Raw genomic sequence first — 17578 nt, forward strand, 5'->3', positions numbered from 1 at the left:
GTTGGAAACATTCCCACAGAGATCTGGTACCAGAGAAGGATGCACACTCTCACCAATGCTATTTAACATAGTTCTGGAAGTCTTAGCCAAAGCCATTAGTCGGGAAAAAGAAATCAAAGGGATACAAATTGGTAAGGAGGAAGTCAAATTATCCTTATTTGCAGATGACACGATTCTATACATAGGGTATCTAAAAGACTCCACTAAGAGGCTATTGGAACTCATTGAAAAGTTTGGTAAAGTAGCAGGACATAGAATCAATATACAAAAATCAATATATTTGTATACACAAATAATGCCATGGCTGAGAAAGAACTTCTAAGATCAATCCCATTCACAATAGTTTAAAAAAATCGAATATCTTGGAATAAATTTAACCAAGTATGTCAAAGTTCTCTATGATGAGAATTACAAAACATTAAAGAAAGAAATAGAAGATACCAAAAATATAGAAAAACATTCCATGTTCATGGATTGGAAGAATCAATATAATCAAAATGTCCATACTACTGAAAGCAATTTATAGATTCAATGCAATACCAATCAAAATACCATGGGCATTCTTCTAAGATGTAGAAAAAATGATGTTGAAATTCATATGGAAACACAGGAGACCCTGGATAGCTAAAGCCATCTTGTACAACAAAAACAAAGCCAAAAGCATCACAATATCTGATTTCAAGACATACTACAGGACAATCATAATCAAAACATCCTGGTATTGGTACAAAAATAGATGGATAGACCAATGGAACAGAATGGAAAAGCCAGAAGTTAATCCAGGCATCTACAACCAATTGATCTTTGACAAAGGCACTAAAACCAATCCCTGGCATAAGGTCAGTATTTTCAAAAAATGGTTCTGGGAAAGCTATATTTCCAAATGCAGAAGTATGAAGCAAGACCCATACCTTACAACTTATACAAAAAGTGTCTCAAAATGGATTAGTGAACTAAATGTATGACCATATATATTCAAATTATTAGAGAACACTGGAGAAATCTTACAAGATATAGGCATAGGCAAAGAGTTCTTGGAAAAGACCCCAGAGGCACAGGCAATCAAAGCTAGCATTGAAAAATGAGATTACATAAAATTGAGAATCTTCTGCACTGCAAAAGAAACACTCAGCAAACTGAAGACGCAACTAACAAAATGAGAGACATTATTTGCAAACTAGACAGCTGAAAAAGGATTAATAACCAAAACATTTATAAAGAGATCATGAAACTCAACAGCAACAAAACAAACAACCCAGTGATGAAATGGGCAAAGGACTTAAAGAGACATTTTTCAAAAGAGGAAATCCAAATGGCCAACAGACATATGAAAAAATGCTCAGGATCACTAGCATCAGATAAATGCAAATCAAAACCAAAATGAGGTTTCACATCACCCCCGTTAAAATGGCTTTCATAGAAAAATCAACAAATAACAAACTGGTGAGGATGTAGAGGAAAAGGTACCATAATCCACTGTTGTTGGGAATGTAAACTGGTAAAGCCACTGTGGAACACAGTATGGAGATACCTCAGAAATCTGATATAGACCTACCATATGACCCAGCCATCCCACTCATGGGAAATTACCCAAGGAAATGAAATCAGCAAATAAAAGAGTTATCTGTACCTCCATGTTTATAGCAACTCAATTCACAATAGCTAAGACATAGAATCAATCCAAATGCCTGTCAACCAAAGACTGGATAAAGAAATTATGGAATATGTACACCATGGAATACTACACAGCATTAAAAAAATAATCTGGTCATTTGCAACAAAATGGATGAATCCGGAAAACACACTTAGAGAAACAAGCCAGTCCAAAAGGGACAATTACCATATGTTCTCCCTGACCCATGATAACTAATAGAGCACCTAAAAGGCTACCTATAGAAGTGAAACTTACATTTTTAGAAGCAATGACTTTTAACAGCCTTTGTCTTGATTGTTGAGAAATTTTTGTTTTTTCGTACTATTTGTTGAACTCTTTACTTATCCCAGAGTTAATCATGTGTATAATGTTAATTGAAATTAAACCTAGTATGAAATAAGGTGGGAATAAGAAAAGGAGGATGAAGAGTGGTGGGAATGTGCGTGGGAAGGGGGCACAGTAGGAAGAACCATCATGTTCCTAAAGTTGTAATTAGGAAGTGTGTGAAGTTTGTAACTGTAAAGCTGTGTAAGTCTGTATACATTCCTACAGACATGCTTCTAAGGATACAGTTTAAAAACTTGCCATGGCACCCCAAATCCTCTTAAGCTGGGGGGTACATTAGCATTTTAAGTGTTAAAGTGAGCGTAGGGATAAGATTAAGTGTTAAAATGATCATATAGATAGAATGGAGGCTATTCTTATGTCTCATAAGTTATCGTTATGTCTTAGTGATAACGAAAGATGCATCATTCTTGGATTATTCTTTAAAGTCAATTAAATTTCTCAAAAAAAAAAAGAATGCATGAAAGGAAATGAAATTAACTTTGAGATGCCAGGTTTGTCTTGACTGTTGAGAAACAATTTTTTTTTTCATAAAATTTATTGAACTCTTAGTATAGAGATAAACTTCTGTGTGAAAAGTTAATTGACAATCTTAGTAAAAATCTCAGTAAAAAATAAGACTGGGAATAGGAGAAAGAAGAGAAAGAGGGATGGGATTGCGGGTGGGAGAGTGGGCACAATGCGAAGAATCACTATGTTCCTAAAGTTGAACTTACGAAATGCATGAAGTTTGTATTCCTTAAATAGAAGGTTTCTTTAAAAGTTGCTAGGCCAGCGCTGTGGCTCACTTGGCTAATCCTCTGCCTGTGGTGCTGGCACCCTGGATTCTAGTCCCAGTTGGGGTGCCGGGTTCTAGTCCCAGTTGCTTCTCTTCCAGTCCAGCTCTCTGCTGTGGCCCAGGAGGGCAGTGGAGGATGGCCCAAGTGCTTGGGGCCCTGCACCCGCACGGGAGACCGGGAGGAAGCACCCAGCTCCTGGCTTCGGATCGGCACAGTAACAGCTGTGGCGGCCATTAGGGGAGTAAAACTATGGAAGCAAGACCTTTCCCTCTGTCTCTCTCTCTATCTCTGTCTCTGTCTCTCTCTCTCTCTCTCTCTCTCTCTCTGTCTAACTCTGCCTGGAAAATAAATAAATAAATAAAAATTTAAAAAAGTTGCTGTATACTGTTCACGATTTTCTGTCCATATCCTGCCTGAAATAACTATGACTGTTTATAAAGAAAATCTTTAATAAAGATGGATACAGCTTGAAAACAAAATGTTGGGTAACTTAAATATACACAATAAAATAATAATAAAATCCGAACTCTGCCCCGTGGCTCATCAGATCTGGATCCCACCTATGTGTTCTCCCCTTACTGACTTTAATCACAATGGTGCCCTTTCTAATCCTCGATTTGTACCAAGCCCCTTTATAGCTCAAGAATTTCATGCTTGCAGATCATTCTACTTGGATTCTTCTCTCCTTACTCTTTATGTTGTGGTTCCTTTTTGTACTGTAAGCCTCAGCATAAATATCACCCCTCAAAATTGCCTTCTAGATGCTCCCATTAAATGAGCTGCTGTCTCTGCCCCTGGTCGTTCTTTCTCACATGATCCTGTTCATTCCCTTCATCATTCTTAGCATATAATGCACAACTTTTTATCGTTCATTTCCCCCTAGGAGAGTGCAATTTTTTATACTTCCACAGCATCATAAATGTTCATGAAATATTTGTAATGAATTAATAAATATGTCATTCTTTTGTATCACTTGCTAGAACATTTCAGGAATTTCTCTTTAAGAATTGCCATTAGAGCCGGCACCACGGCTCACTAGGCTAATCCTCTGCTTGCCGCGCCAGCACCCCAGGTTCTAGTCCCAGTCAGGGCGCCGGATTCTGTCCTGGTTGCTTCTCTTCCAGTCCAGCTTGCTGCTGTGGCCCGGGAAAGGCAGTGGAGGATGGCCCAAGTGCTTGGGCCCTGCACCCGCCTGGGAGACCAGGAGAAGCACCTGGCTCCTGGCTTCGGATCAGCGCAGTGCACCGGCCGTGATGGCCATTAGGGGGTGAACCAATGGAAAAGGAAGACCTTTCTCTCTGTCTCTCTCTCTCTCACTGTCCACTCTGCCTGCCCCCCCCCCAAAAAAAAGAATTGCCATTAGAGACAATTAAGTTTTCATGTATTCATGTAAGGAAAAATAAGTACTGTTTTAGAATCTTAGACTATCATTCCTAGGGTTTGTAATTTGGTAGATACTTTTTGTCTAATTCTCTTTTCTTTTGTTATAGTAATACCACAGATTGGGTCATTTATAAATAGCATGGTTTTATTCAGCTCATGGCTCTGGACATCCAAGATCAGGGGGCTGTTTGTTGAGGGTCTTCTGACTGGTGGAGACCCCCTGTAGTGTCCTGCTGTGACACAGGGCATCAGAGGGTTAGATAGAGCAAGCTTGATGACTTAGGATTCTTTCTCTTCTCATAAAGTCATTAATAACATCATGGGGTCCCACTCTCACCACTTCATATAACCCAAATTATCCCCAAGAGGTCCAACTTCCAAATACCACTATCATATGACTTTGGGCATTAAGGAGCCCACATGCGATGTCCAGAGGATATATCCAAATCAAAACACTTTCGTTTAATGTCTTCAAATACTTTTGCTTCATCCTATCCTTTTCCTTTTCTTAACTTAGTATAGTACTGACTCACACTTGCATTGTCGCACTAGAAGTGGCAGACAATTTCTGAACCAAGCAACCACCATGGAAAAACCCGGAGCCACAGAGGTGCTCACACTGAGGAAGACCCTTGGCCAGTTCCCCATCTGTGTGGTCTTGACATTTTCACCCCAAGCTTGATTAAATTTGACTATGTCCTATTTTGTGCCTCACTGTAACCTTCCCTGGTGCACGTCACAGCATCCATTGCATTTCCTTGCTCCAACAAGTTTTCATGTCTTTATCTGCTACATTTGAAGTCTGGTCAAAGACAGGGCAGCACATCCTTCCTGATGCCATTTACTCACATTTATCTGCTTTTATATGTATGACATGCATGTGATGAGTGCTTCATGTTAATCAATTCTTGACATTAATTGGCAAAAGTTAGTATTAATTGCCAGAAGTTGAGTTATCTTTGGGACAAATTCCTTTTTACACCCATGCATAATCACACAGATTAAGACCCCTTGCTCATCACCTGTGCTGAGGCTGCAGGCCGTAGAGTGCATGATTGAATCGTGAGTTCAGGATCTTTTCTAGGTGGTTATTTGTTGAGGCGGTAGTTATTATCTTCTTGAGGAAAGTATTGAACCGAGTGAAAAGTAAACTATCCATGGGATACCCATTATCCCAAACACGATGTAAGATCCATGATCCTCGCCTAGTACTGAGAAATACCTGAGGGAAACAGAGTAGTATTATTTTATTCATTAACCAGTTAAGAATGTTGGCTGTTGAGGGAGTGAAATACTTTGCATTGATCACCATGCTGTACTTTGACAAAGCTGCCTACTGTTTTTAGAAAAATGGCTGCATCTATGATATCACATTTATTAATGAAAAATAAAAGGTTTCACTCATCAGACTGTATGCTTCTGAATAACTTTTTAAAAAATACTAAATATGAATATGGCTGTACAACGAAGGTTTGAATTTAGAAGTGAATTTAATTATTATATAATCAATATGAATTAATAACTATTAATAATTAATATGAATTAACTATCATATATTATTTACTTCAAAGTAAAAGCATATACTAAAAATGTTAAACTGTTCAGGACTATGATGTCTTGCTTAACTGAATGCAACCAATATTACTTTTCAAATAATTAAGTAATATATTTGGACACTTTTCTGCATTCTGATGCAATTTGGTAATACACTGATTTGTTTGATTATTGGTAGTTTTGCAATCTTCAGGTGATCACGTTGAATCTCAGTTTTTATGTGTCAAATCTGGGAAGTAAAACATAGATTACATGGGTGCTAGTGACGGGGAATTTACCCCTGTAAGTACTTATTAAAATTTAAAAACTAAATCCACTGTAAGTGATTTAGTTATAATTTCTGCTAAAAGTTGATGATAAATTATAAATAAAGTAACTAAACACAAGGAGAATATCTGAAGATCTAGTAGATTGGATTTTCCATCAATTAGGTCCTCATTAAATGTGATCAGGAAACAGACCTGTTTGGCTACATGACTCAGCTCCACGGCAATATCCACTCCAGAATTCCCAATGCCAACCACAATGATTCTCTTTTCTGAAAACTCCTCAGGACTTTTGTATTCCCGACTGTGAAAATAATAGCCTTTAAATTTTTCAATGCCTGTGTTGGAAGAAGAGAAATTCTTACTGGAGGTACTTTTTTGGTCTGATGTTGTGACTCAGTGAGTTAAGCCTCTACTTGTGATGCCAGCATCCCAGATGGGGGCCGGTTTGAGTCTTGGCTGCTCCACTTGCAATCCATCTCTCTGCTAACGCACCTGGGAAAGCAGCAGAGGACAGCCCATGTGCTTGGGTCACAGCCACTGATGTGGAAGACCTGGATGGAGTTCCAGGCTCCTGGCATCTGCTTGATGCAGCCCCAGCTGTTGCCGCCATGGGGAGTGAACCAGTAGAACAAAGATTCTCTTGCTCCTTCTCTCTCTCTCCCTTTCTCTATGGCTGCAACTCTGACTTTTAAGTATATAAATGAAGAAGTCTTAAAAAAGAAGTATTTTTCACCAGATGGACTATACGTAGAGAATAATCTGAAAGACCATGCCCTTGAATTTGGTTCAGTGAGTTGAATATCAACCTCTGTCCCCTGTTTTTTTTTTTTTTTTTTTTTTTTTTTTTTTTTTTTTTGACAGGCAGAGTGGACAGTGAGAGAAACAGAGAGATCCGAAGGCAGGAGCCAGGTGCTTCTCCTGGTCTCCCATGGGGTGCAGGGCCCAAGGACCTGGGCCATCCTCCACTGCACTCCCTGACCACAGCAGAGAGCTGGCCTGGAAGAGGGGCAACCGGGACAGAATCCGGCGCCCCGACCGGGACTAGAACCCGTGTGCCGGCGCCGCAAGGCGGAGGATTAGCCTAGCGAGCCGCGGCACCGGCCTTCAACCTCTGCTCTAAAACTACCCTTGAAGCTCAGGGAAAGAGGATATAAACTCAGAATTAGCCACCTTGGATTCCAGACATAGACTAGTAACCTTATAAAGTATTTAGTGAATGATATATCTGTCTGCTTTGGACCTACTCAAAATCGAAATTTCTCAACAATGTTATTCTGATTTAATTTTGTTCATAATCACATTGTCCTGTATAATTTGAAGCAATATAAGAAGCAGGAAACTGGTTTCTGTTTTGTTTTGTTTCTCTATTCTCTAACAAGATTATAAGACCTTTCTTTGTCATTTTGACATCTCTCTGCCTTCCTAGTACCTAAAGTCCCCGTGCTGTCCCTGGCTGTGCTGAGGACTTCATAAGAGACCTCAATCTGTGTCTGAAATCCTCCAACATTGTTGCATTCTGTACAAGTTTATGTCTTCCTCCCTGAAATCTATCTAAGCAAACATATCCCATGGGGCTCTCTATAGGGAATGTCTCTCAGCCAGGAAGCGAATCAAAAAGAAGCTGATAAGTAAATAAGTATATAATGGTTATTAATGGAATCCATAGATTATATGATAATTAATATAATGATTTTCAGTATACATTGCATTTTAACATTCAGAAAAAGACATTTTTGTTTTACAAAAGATTGTGTTGGTGTGTAAACATAACACGGCTACTTAGCTGAATAACCGAAATCCAAGTATAAATCTCTTGATTTCCATCCAGGACCCTTCTATTTTTGGTTGGCCTCAGTCTCAAGGAGTGTCTCCTGATGGCTTGTTAGGCGCCATGGGAAGGCTCTAAGATTAGGCCACTAAAGCAACTAAGGGAAATGGAGAGCAAAGGCAGCAGATGTAAGGGGACAGGACTTGGTTAGTTGGGGAGGATGTTTAAAGTAATAGTCTTCTCTGAGATGGAGAATTGAAAGGGAGCAGTAAGTTTCTTGCTTCTTGTGTTATCATTTGTCCCTTATTTTATTAATTTCATTTTCTATTGGAGAAAGTGAGATTAAATGAATGAACATAAAACTAAAATGAATATGGGCTAATTTTTGTTACATCTTAAAGACTAGATGAAACTACTGTAAATAAAAAACAGGGCCGGCACCGCGGCTCACTAGGCTAATCCTCCGCCTAGCGGCGCCGGCACACCGGGTTCTAGTCCCGGTCGGGGCGCCGGATTCTGTCCTGGTTGCCCCTCTTCCAGGCCAGCCTTCTGCTGTGGCCAGGGAGTGCAGTGGAGGATGGCCCAGGTGCTTGGGCCCTGCACCCCATGGGAGACCAGGATAAGCACCTGGCTCCTGGCTCCTGCCATCGGATCAGCGCGGTGCGCTGGCCGCAACGCACCGGCCGCGGCGGCCATTGGAGGGTGAACCAACGGCAAAGGAAGACCTTTCTCTCTGTCTCTCTCTCTCTCACTGTCCACTCTGCCTGTCAAAAAAAAAATAAAATAAAATAAAATAAATAAAAAATAAAATAAAAAATAAAAAACAGAAGTTGTAGGGACGGCTCTGTGGTGTAGCAGGTAAAGCTGTCGCTTGCAGCACTGGCATCCATTGAGGACCTTGGTTCAAGTCCCTGCTGCTTCACTTCAATCCAGCTCCCTGATAATGTGTCTGGGAAAGCCATGAAAGATGGCGGAAATCCTTGGCAGACCTGAATGAGTCTCCTGGTTCCTGGTTTCAGCCTGGCCCCACCCAAACTGTTGTAGCCATTTGCACATGAATTTTATGACTAAAGTTAGTAAAATTTCTCTGATAACTCTCAATAGTAAAAAACTAACTGCTCTATATTTTGTTAACAAATAGGGAAATTTCACTAACTCTAGTCATAAAATTCACGTGCAAGGCCAGCACCCCGGTTCACTAGGCTAATCCTCCGCCTGCGGCGCTGGCACACCGGGTTCTAGTCCTGGTCAGGGCGCCGGATTCTGTCCCGGTTGCCCCTCTTCCAGGCCAGCTCTCTGCTGTGGCCAGGGAGTGCAGTGGAGGATGGCCCAAGTCCTTGGGCCCTGCACCCCATGGGAGACCAGGAGAAGCACCTGGCTCCTGCCATCAGATCAGCGCGGTGTGCAGGTCGCAGCGCGTTGGCCGTGGCAGCCGTTGGAGGGTGAACCAACCGCAAAAAAGGAAGACTTTTCTCTCTGTCTCTCTCTCTCACTGTCCACTCTGCCTGTCAAAAAAAAAAAATCATGTGCAATTATTTTTCCGTATAAATTATTTGGAATGTACATTGGCAGCAAAGAGAGTCTTAGTGACATACCTGGGAAGGACTGAAGTGGTAAGTAAGGGTCCGTGTGATGCCCACTGCACACCAAGATCCCATCAAAGACCAGAGTCTCCTGTTTCCCATCACTCTCCACAATAACATCCCATTGTCCACTGAAAGAAAAATCTGGATGCTTTCTAACACTCCTCACTTCGGTCTGAAATCAAGGGCACAAGCATAGATGATACTGTATCATAATCCTCATGTTTGCACTCTCCCTCCAATCCCATAAATGTGCATAACACCACACATCTGAAGTAGTCACATTCATTCAATTCCCATCCCTGGTTACCTTCAGAGTGATTTTTGTGTGGGTAAAATTTTAGAATATTACGGATATTCATCAAAAATGTAGTTTTCCATAGTAATAGAAAAGTTGAAACTTAACTGTGAAATAAAAAAACTAATTGAAATACTATTTCCTTCCAAGAAGACTTCTAAAATATAGTAGTCTTTGTATTTTTCATATTTTAGCCCAGACTTATTCATTTTTGGCAGATTTGGCTTTCAAGTTTCAGGGAAGAATTAATGCTGTATCATAATTACAGAGATGGATTGTGATTGTATGAGTTGGGAGTGGGGGTGGTAGATAGAATATGAGGACAACATGGATCTGAAAAATTCATTCTTGTGTTGTTTATATGATTTAGTTTTTGTTGTACAAGCAAGGTAATTTGGTTCAATTATTATTGCCATTCTTCAAAGTCATTAAACATTTTGAATTTAAGGCTAAGAGAGAGAGCTCTTCCCTTATCACACCAAAATATTATCAGTATAGGTTCTGCTGAGCAAAATTCTACAACCCCACATTCAAGTGAAGATTTTAAAACTTAAATTTGCTATAAGCAATTATTTTCTAGGGTAGACACTCCCTAATGATGTTTTTCTCTGATCATAGGAAGGATGCCAAATATAACTTCCATGGATGCACAGGTGAGTGTGTTTGCACACATGCCCTTATAAGCACACTTACTATGCAATAATTCATTTAGTTTTTACCTTAAAACGGATGTAGCTCAAGAGGTCAAAGTGTTTGGCATACATCTTAAAGTAGTCCATGACTTTGGAGTTGTGCATGTAGTTGGGAAAATGATCAGGTATAGGGAAGTCACTGAAGCACATCATCTCCTTGGAAGTATTGATGGTCACAGATTTGTAGATGCTAGGCATTTTCTCTGAAGTATTTCTCTATAGAAGAAAGTCTTTCTTAATAAAATAAACCTTGCATTAACAAGAGAATCAAAGTACAAACACTTCAGTGAAGAAAAATCATCTCAGGTATCATACACCACTATATTTCCTTTTATTTTCTTCATGAATATTTTCTACTTCACTCCCCTCTCTGCTAAGCAAAAAAGTTACACTGAATAAACAGTAAGATTTATATCTGACTTCTCAAAAGAAATTATGGGAGCAGAAACAATGGAATGATATATAAAATTTGTTGAAAGAACAGGTTACTAAAATTTGTTAAAGATTTACTTATTTGTTTGAAAGTCAAAGTTACAGAGAGAGGGACAGACAGCCAGAGAGAGATATCATTCATGTTCTGGTTCACTCTCTAGATGGCCACAAAGACCAGTACTGGGCTAGGCTGAATCCAAGGGACAGGAGCTTCTTCTGGATCTTTCACATGGGTGTTGGGGGCCAAGTACTTGGTCCATCTTCTGCTGCTTTTCCCAGGCTATTAGCAGGGAGCTGGATCAGAAGCGGAGCAGCCAGGACATGAACCGGCTCCCACATGGGATGTTGGCATTGTGTGTAATGACTTTACCCACTACACCACCATGCCAGCCCCTAGAATAAGAACTCTGTACCTAGGAAAAGTGTACTTCAATTTCTAATTCTGTTAGAATTCCACGTCCAGTAAAAGTATCCTTAAAAAACCAAAGTGAAATTGACACATATTAAAATAGCCAAAAGCAGAGAGAATTAGTTGTTAGCAATGCAATGCTATGAGAACTGTGAAGAAAACGTCATCAAGTTGAGTAGGAATGAATAAATCTGGAAGCATGAAAATGCAAGATGTAATGAAAACAAAAAATCATAAATATGTGGGTAAGAACTAAAAATGCTGACTGATTAAAAACATAATAATATTAATATCTTGTGGGATTTAGAACATGCTCAAGAATTAAGATACACGCAACACAAGGGTGGGAAGGGGAAAGTGGAATCAAGCTGTAGCAAGACCCTTGCTTCCTTAGTCAAGGATGTGTATTGAAATTTTTAAGATATAATACTAGTGTCAAGATAAGAGTCGGAGAACTCAGAGGGCTTCCATAGCCTTGGAAACTCATGACTGGAGCATAGGGAGATTACTGATGCCATAGACAGGAGTGTCAATTGGTAAAGTCAACAACAGGAGTCACTGTGCACTTACTCCTCATGTAGGATCTCTGTCCTTAATGTGCTGTGCATTGAGATTTAATGCTATAACGAGTACTCAAATAATATATTTCACTTTGTGTTTCTATGGGGGGGCAAACTGTTGAAATCTTTACTTAATGCATACTAAACTGATCCTCTGTAAAAAAAAAAAAAAAGAAAAAAAAGAAAAGAAAAGAAAAGAAAAGAAACTATCAACTCCCAACTTGACTCTCACTGGGATTAAACATGACAATAGGTCTGATCTGATTTCATCATCATTTAAAAAAAATCATCTATTATTTTTCACTTTATGTTTCTGTGTGGGAGCAAACTGTTGAAATCCTTACTTAATGTATACTAAGCTGATCTTCTGTATATTAAGATAATCGAAAATGAATCTTGATGTGAATGGAAGGGGAGAGGGGGTGGGAAAGGGGAGGGTTGTGGGTGGGAGGGACGGTATGGGGGGAAGCCATAGTAATCCATTATTCGTACTTTGGAAACGTATATTCATTAAATAAAAGTTAAAAAAAAAAAGAAAAAAAAAGATATAATACTAGTGTAAGAATAAATATCTAAATAATAAATCAAGCAGCAGCTTTACTTGCTATGTCACAATGCCAGCCACTTATGTTCTTAAAATTGTATCTACAAATCACATCAAAACTGTTAAAAACTGGCCGGTGCCGCGGCTCACTAGGCTAATCCTCCACCTAGCAGCGCCGGCACACCGGGTTCTAGTCCCGGTCGGGGCGCCGCGTTCTGTCCCGGTTGCCCCTCTTCCAGGCCAGCTCTCTGCTGTGGCCAGGGAGTGCAGTGGAGGATAGCCCAAGTCCTTGGGCCCTGCACCCCATGGGAGACCAGGAGAAGCACCTGGCTCCTGCCTTCAGATCAGCATGGTGCGCTGGCTGCAGTGCGCCGGCCACGGCGGCCGTTGGAGGGTGAACCAACGGCAAAGGAAGACCTTTCTGTCTCTCTCTCTCACTGTCCACTCTGCCTGTTAAAAAAAACTGTTAAAAACTAATTAAAATTTAAAACAAAAAATTTTTAAAAGGATTAATAATAACCAGAATCTGTAAAGAGCTCAAGAAACTCAACAACAACAAGAATGAACAATCCAGTTAATAAATGGGCAAAAGAATTGAACAAGGCATTTTTCTTTAACTTTTTTGTTATTTTTTATATTATTCTTTTTTTTAGAAAAGATTTATTTATTTTTATTTGAAAGTCAGTTACACAGAGAGATGAGAGGCAGAGAGAAAGAGAGAGAGAGAGAGAAAGAGAGAGAGAGAGAGAGGTCTTCCATCCGATAGTTCACTCCCCAACTGGCCACAACAGCCAGAGCTGTGCCTATCCGAAGCCAGGAGCCAGGAGCTTCTTCCAGGTCTCCCACAGGGGTGCAGGGGCCCAAGGACCTGGGCCATCTTTTACTGCTTTCCTAGGCCATAGCAGAGAGCTGGATCGGAAGTGGAGCAGCCGGGTCTCGAACTGGCGCCCATATGGGATGCTGGCGCTTCAGGCCAGGGCGTTAACCCACTGCACCACAACACCAGGCCCTATTTTTCTTTTTTTTATTTAATTAATCATTTTTACATAGATACAACTGTAGTAATATAGAGGTTCTTTTCCCCACACCCCCCTCCCTGCTCCCATCCCACCTCCTATTCCCTCTCCCATCTCCTTCTTCATTATGGATCATTTTAGTATGACTTTATATACAGAGGACCAACTCTATGCTAATCTTGGATTTCAACAATTTTCCCCCACACCCACACACAACATATAGAATACAGTTTGGGGATAGAATTTGCAGTCGATTCTCATATTATGGTTCAATAGGGACAGAGGTCCTACCTGGGGAGCAAGTGCACAGTGACTACTGTTGTTTCTTTAACAATTAACACTCTTTTTTTATGACGTCAGTGATCATCTGAGGCTTTTGTCATGGGCTACCAAGGCTATGGAAGCCTTTTGTGACCATAGACTCCATTGGTATTTGGACATGGCCATAAGCAAAGTGAAGAGAAGAGTGTCTCCTTCTTTGATGACCCTTTCTTTCCTCTGAGGTCTCACAGAGATCCTCCATGTAGGTGTTTTGTTTTGTTTTGTTTTGGTCATGGAGTCTTTTCTTTCCAAGGCATTTTTCAAAAGAGGAAATTCAAATGGCCAAAGACACATGAAAAAATGCTCAGGATCACTAACCATCAGGGTAATGCAAATCAAAACCACAATGAGGTTTCACCTCACCCAAGCTGCAATGTAGAAATAAAAAACCAATAAATTCTGGCAAGGATGTAGGGGAAAAGATTTCCTAATCTACTGTTTTGGGGAATGTAAACTGGTGCAGCCATTGTGGAAGACAGTATGGGGATTCCTCAGAAATATGAAAAAGAGTTCTACGAAATGACCCAGCCATCCCACTCCTGGGAATTTACCCAAACAAAATGAAATCAATAGATGAAAGAGTTAACTATATACCCCCATGTTCATTACAGCTCAATTCACAATAGCTAAGATATGGAATAAACCCAGTGTCCTTCATGGATAAAGAAATTGTTATATATACACTATGGGATTCTACTACTCATCAGTAAAAAGAAAAGTTAAATTCTGTCTTTTGCAACAAAATGAATGAAATTGGAAACCATTATACTTAATGAAATAAGCTAATCTCAAAAAGGACCATTGTTTTTCCTGATCTGTGGTAACTAATAGAGGACTTTAAAAGTAATATATAGGGCCGGCGCCGCGGCTCACTAGGCTAATCCTCCGCCTAGCGGCGCCGGCACACCGGGTTCTAGTCCCGGTCGGGGCGCCGGATTCTGTCCCGGTTGCCCCTCTTCCAGGCCAGCCCTCTGCTGTGGCCCGGGAGTGCAGTGGAGGATGGCCCAGGTGCTTGGGCCCTGCACCCCATGGGAGACCAGGAAAAGCACCTGGCTCCTGGCTCCTGCCATCGGATCAGCGCGGTGCGCCGGCCGCAGCGCGCCGGCCGCGGCGGCCATTGGAGGGTGAACCAACGGCAAAGGAAGACCTTTCTCTCTGTCTCTCTCTCTCACTGTCCACTCTGCCTGTCAAAAAAAAAAAAAAAAAAAAAAAAGTAATATATAGCAGCAGACTCATAGAATGGCAGATGTCCTAAACAGCACTCTGGCCTTGGAATCAGCCCTTAAGGCATTCGGATCCAGCTGAAAAGCCCATGAGAGTATTTCAGGTATGGAAAGCAAAGATACTGTGGAAAAAAAAAAAAAAAAGAAAAGAAAAAGAAAAAGAAAAAAGAAAAAAAAAAAACCAGTGAGATCCCAGTGGAAAGAACAGGTCATCAAAGAAGGAGGTACCTTTCTCTGAAGGGAGGAAAGAACTTCCACTTGGACTATGACCTTGTCTTAATACGATCAGAGTCGGTGAACTCAAAAGGCTTCCATAGCCTTGGCAACTCATGACAAGAGCCTAGGGTGATTACTGATGGGATAAACAGGAGTGTCAATTTGTTAAGTCAACAACAGGAGTCACTGTGCACTTACTCCTCATGTAGGATCTCTGTCCTTAATGTGCTATACATTGTGATTTAATGCTATAACTAGTACTCAAACAGTATTTTACACTCTGTATTTCTGTGTGGGTGCAAACTGTTGACAGCTTTACTTAATATATGCTAAATTGATCTTCTATATATAATGAGAATTGAAAATGAATCTTGATGTGAATGGAAGGGGAGAGGGAGCGGGTGAGGGGAGGGTTGTGGGTGGGAGGGAAGTTATGGGGGGGAAAAGCCACTGTAATCCATAAGCTGTACCTTGGAAATTTATATTCATTAAATAAAAGTTAAAAAAAGTAAACATCAGAATAAGAAAAAAATAAAGGAAGTGCTTATTGTTAAAAAAATAAAAGTAATGTATCTGAGTGAAATTGACATTTTGAGATTCGATGATCATTTACATCCCTTGTCTCTACTGTTAAGGAACAGTGTTTTTTTCTTCACATTATTTGTTGAACTTAGTGTGGGGTTAACCTTATGGGTATAAAGTAAACAGAAAATAGATCTTTGTAAAAATTAAGAGTAGAACTAGGAGAGGGAGGAGGAGGAAGGGTTGGAGCATGGGTGGGAATGAGGGTAGGGTGGGAAGTATCACTATGTTCCCAAATCTGTATATATGAAATTAATAAAATTTGTGTATCTTAAATAAAATCTGAAAAAACCTAAAATATGTATTATGGAAAAAATTTTAAAAATAAACCGAGTGACAGATAAAAAGTTTAAAAAACACAAATACTTTCTGCATCATGTGAATTTCAAAATGTATATTGGTGATACAAAATACCTCCTAGCAGATATTAGCAAAACCTCTGTCTATGTGTGACTGTGTTTTATGTACTTGAGCATGAACATGTGTAATCAAGTGGCATCAAAATTGACAGATGGTTTTGAAGCCCTTTACCAATAGAGGGTTTACTTCTGCTGATCAGTACTCTGAAAAATGAAAAAGACCCACCAATGTTGCTGGCTCAAAGATGAGGAAGGCGACAAGAAGCTGAGTGGCTCTCAGCAGGCAAGCAGCATGGGAATGGGGAAACTCGGTCCTAGCACCACGAGACCCTGACTCTACCAAAGACAAGAGTGCTCATGAAAGCAGTCTTGGCCGACGCCGTGGCTCACTAGGCTAATCCTCCGCCTTGCAGTGCCGGCACACCGGGTTCTAGTCCCGGTCGGGGTGCCGGATTCTTTCCCGGTTGCCCCTCTTCCAGGCCAACTCTCTGCTGTGGTCTGGGAGTGCAGTGGAGGATGGCCCAAGTGCTTGGGCCCTGCACCCCATGGGAAACCAGGATAAGTACCTGGCTCCTGCCTTTGGATCAGTGCGATACGCAGGCCACAGCGCCCTGGCCACGGCAGCCATTGGAGGGTGAACCAACGGCAAAAGGAAGACCTTTCTCTCTGTCTCTCTCTCTCACTGTCCACTCTGCCTGACAAAAAAAAAAAAAAAAAAAAAAAGTCTTCCTTCTGTTGGTTCACTCCCAAATGGCTGCCACGGCTGGAACTACGCCAATCCGAAGCCAGGAGCCAGGTGCTTCTTCCTGGTTGCCCATGTGGGTCAGGGCCCAAGCACTTGGACCATCCTCCACTGCCCTCCTGGGCCACAGCAGAGAGCTGGACTGGAAGAGAAGCAACTGGTACTAGAACCCAGCACCCATATGGGATGCTGGCGCCGCAGGCGGAGGTTTAGCCAAGTGAGCCACGGCGCCAGCCCCGTCATCTTTTTCTAATATTTCTGATGGTTGCATACAATTTCAGCTACCTTGAAAAAATCCTGTAAATGTCATGCCTAAAACTGAAATTAACCTACACTGACATATTTTTTCATCAGTAATGCAAGCAAGATTAAGGTCATTCAAAGCTTCTTAAAACATAATGTGCTTAGAGTTAACTATAGGATCATTAAGCAAACTGAAAAATAGATCTTTGTAAAAATTAAGAGTGGGAATGTGAGAGGGAGGAGGAGGAGGAAGGGTTGGAGCATGTCAGGAGGGAGGGTAAATGGAGAAGAGTCACTATGTTTCTAAATCTGTATATATGAAATACATGAAATTTGTATAACTTAAATAAAATTAAAAATAAATAAATAAAATCATAATGTGCTTCTATGTTCCATTTAAGTAAGCTGTCATCTAAATAGTTATGGCTATTAAACGTCACATGGCAAAAATCAAATAAAATCCAAACTTACTTGAAATTTCCAGAGACCTCCAATATCATCATTTCTTTCAAAACAGGTGGGCTCCAAATCTTCCTCCAAGCAGCATTTGATGGCACCCAGCCCACTAATTCCAGCTCCAATCACTGCAATCCGCTTCTTGGCCAT

The 17578-nt window shown here is 40.7% G+C and overlaps 1 protein-coding gene across 1 annotated transcript in view; it reads right to left on the reverse strand.

The window, feature by feature from the left end:
• LOC100353031 (flavin-containing monooxygenase 5-like) overlaps window positions 1-17578 on the reverse strand; it is a 41995-nt gene extending 24417 nt beyond the window's left edge. The window contains exons 1-5 of the mRNA XM_008264144.5: window positions 17444-17578; window positions 10353-10541; window positions 9348-9510; window positions 6177-6319; window positions 5184-5383 (exon numbers count right to left, since the gene is read on the reverse strand). Of these exons, the coding sequence (XP_008262366.4) occupies window positions 5184-5383; window positions 6177-6319; window positions 9348-9510; window positions 10353-10541; window positions 17444-17578 (830 nt within the window). The remainder of the gene's footprint in view (window positions 1-5183; window positions 5384-6176; window positions 6320-9347; window positions 9511-10352; window positions 10542-17443) is intronic.

Source organism: Oryctolagus cuniculus, chromosome 7 (genome assembly GCF_051225735.1).
Source record: "Oryctolagus cuniculus isolate XC-2025 breed Fujian yellow rabbit chromosome 7, ASM5122573v1, whole genome shotgun sequence".
NCBI lineage: Eukaryota > Metazoa > Chordata > Mammalia > Lagomorpha > Leporidae > Oryctolagus > Oryctolagus cuniculus.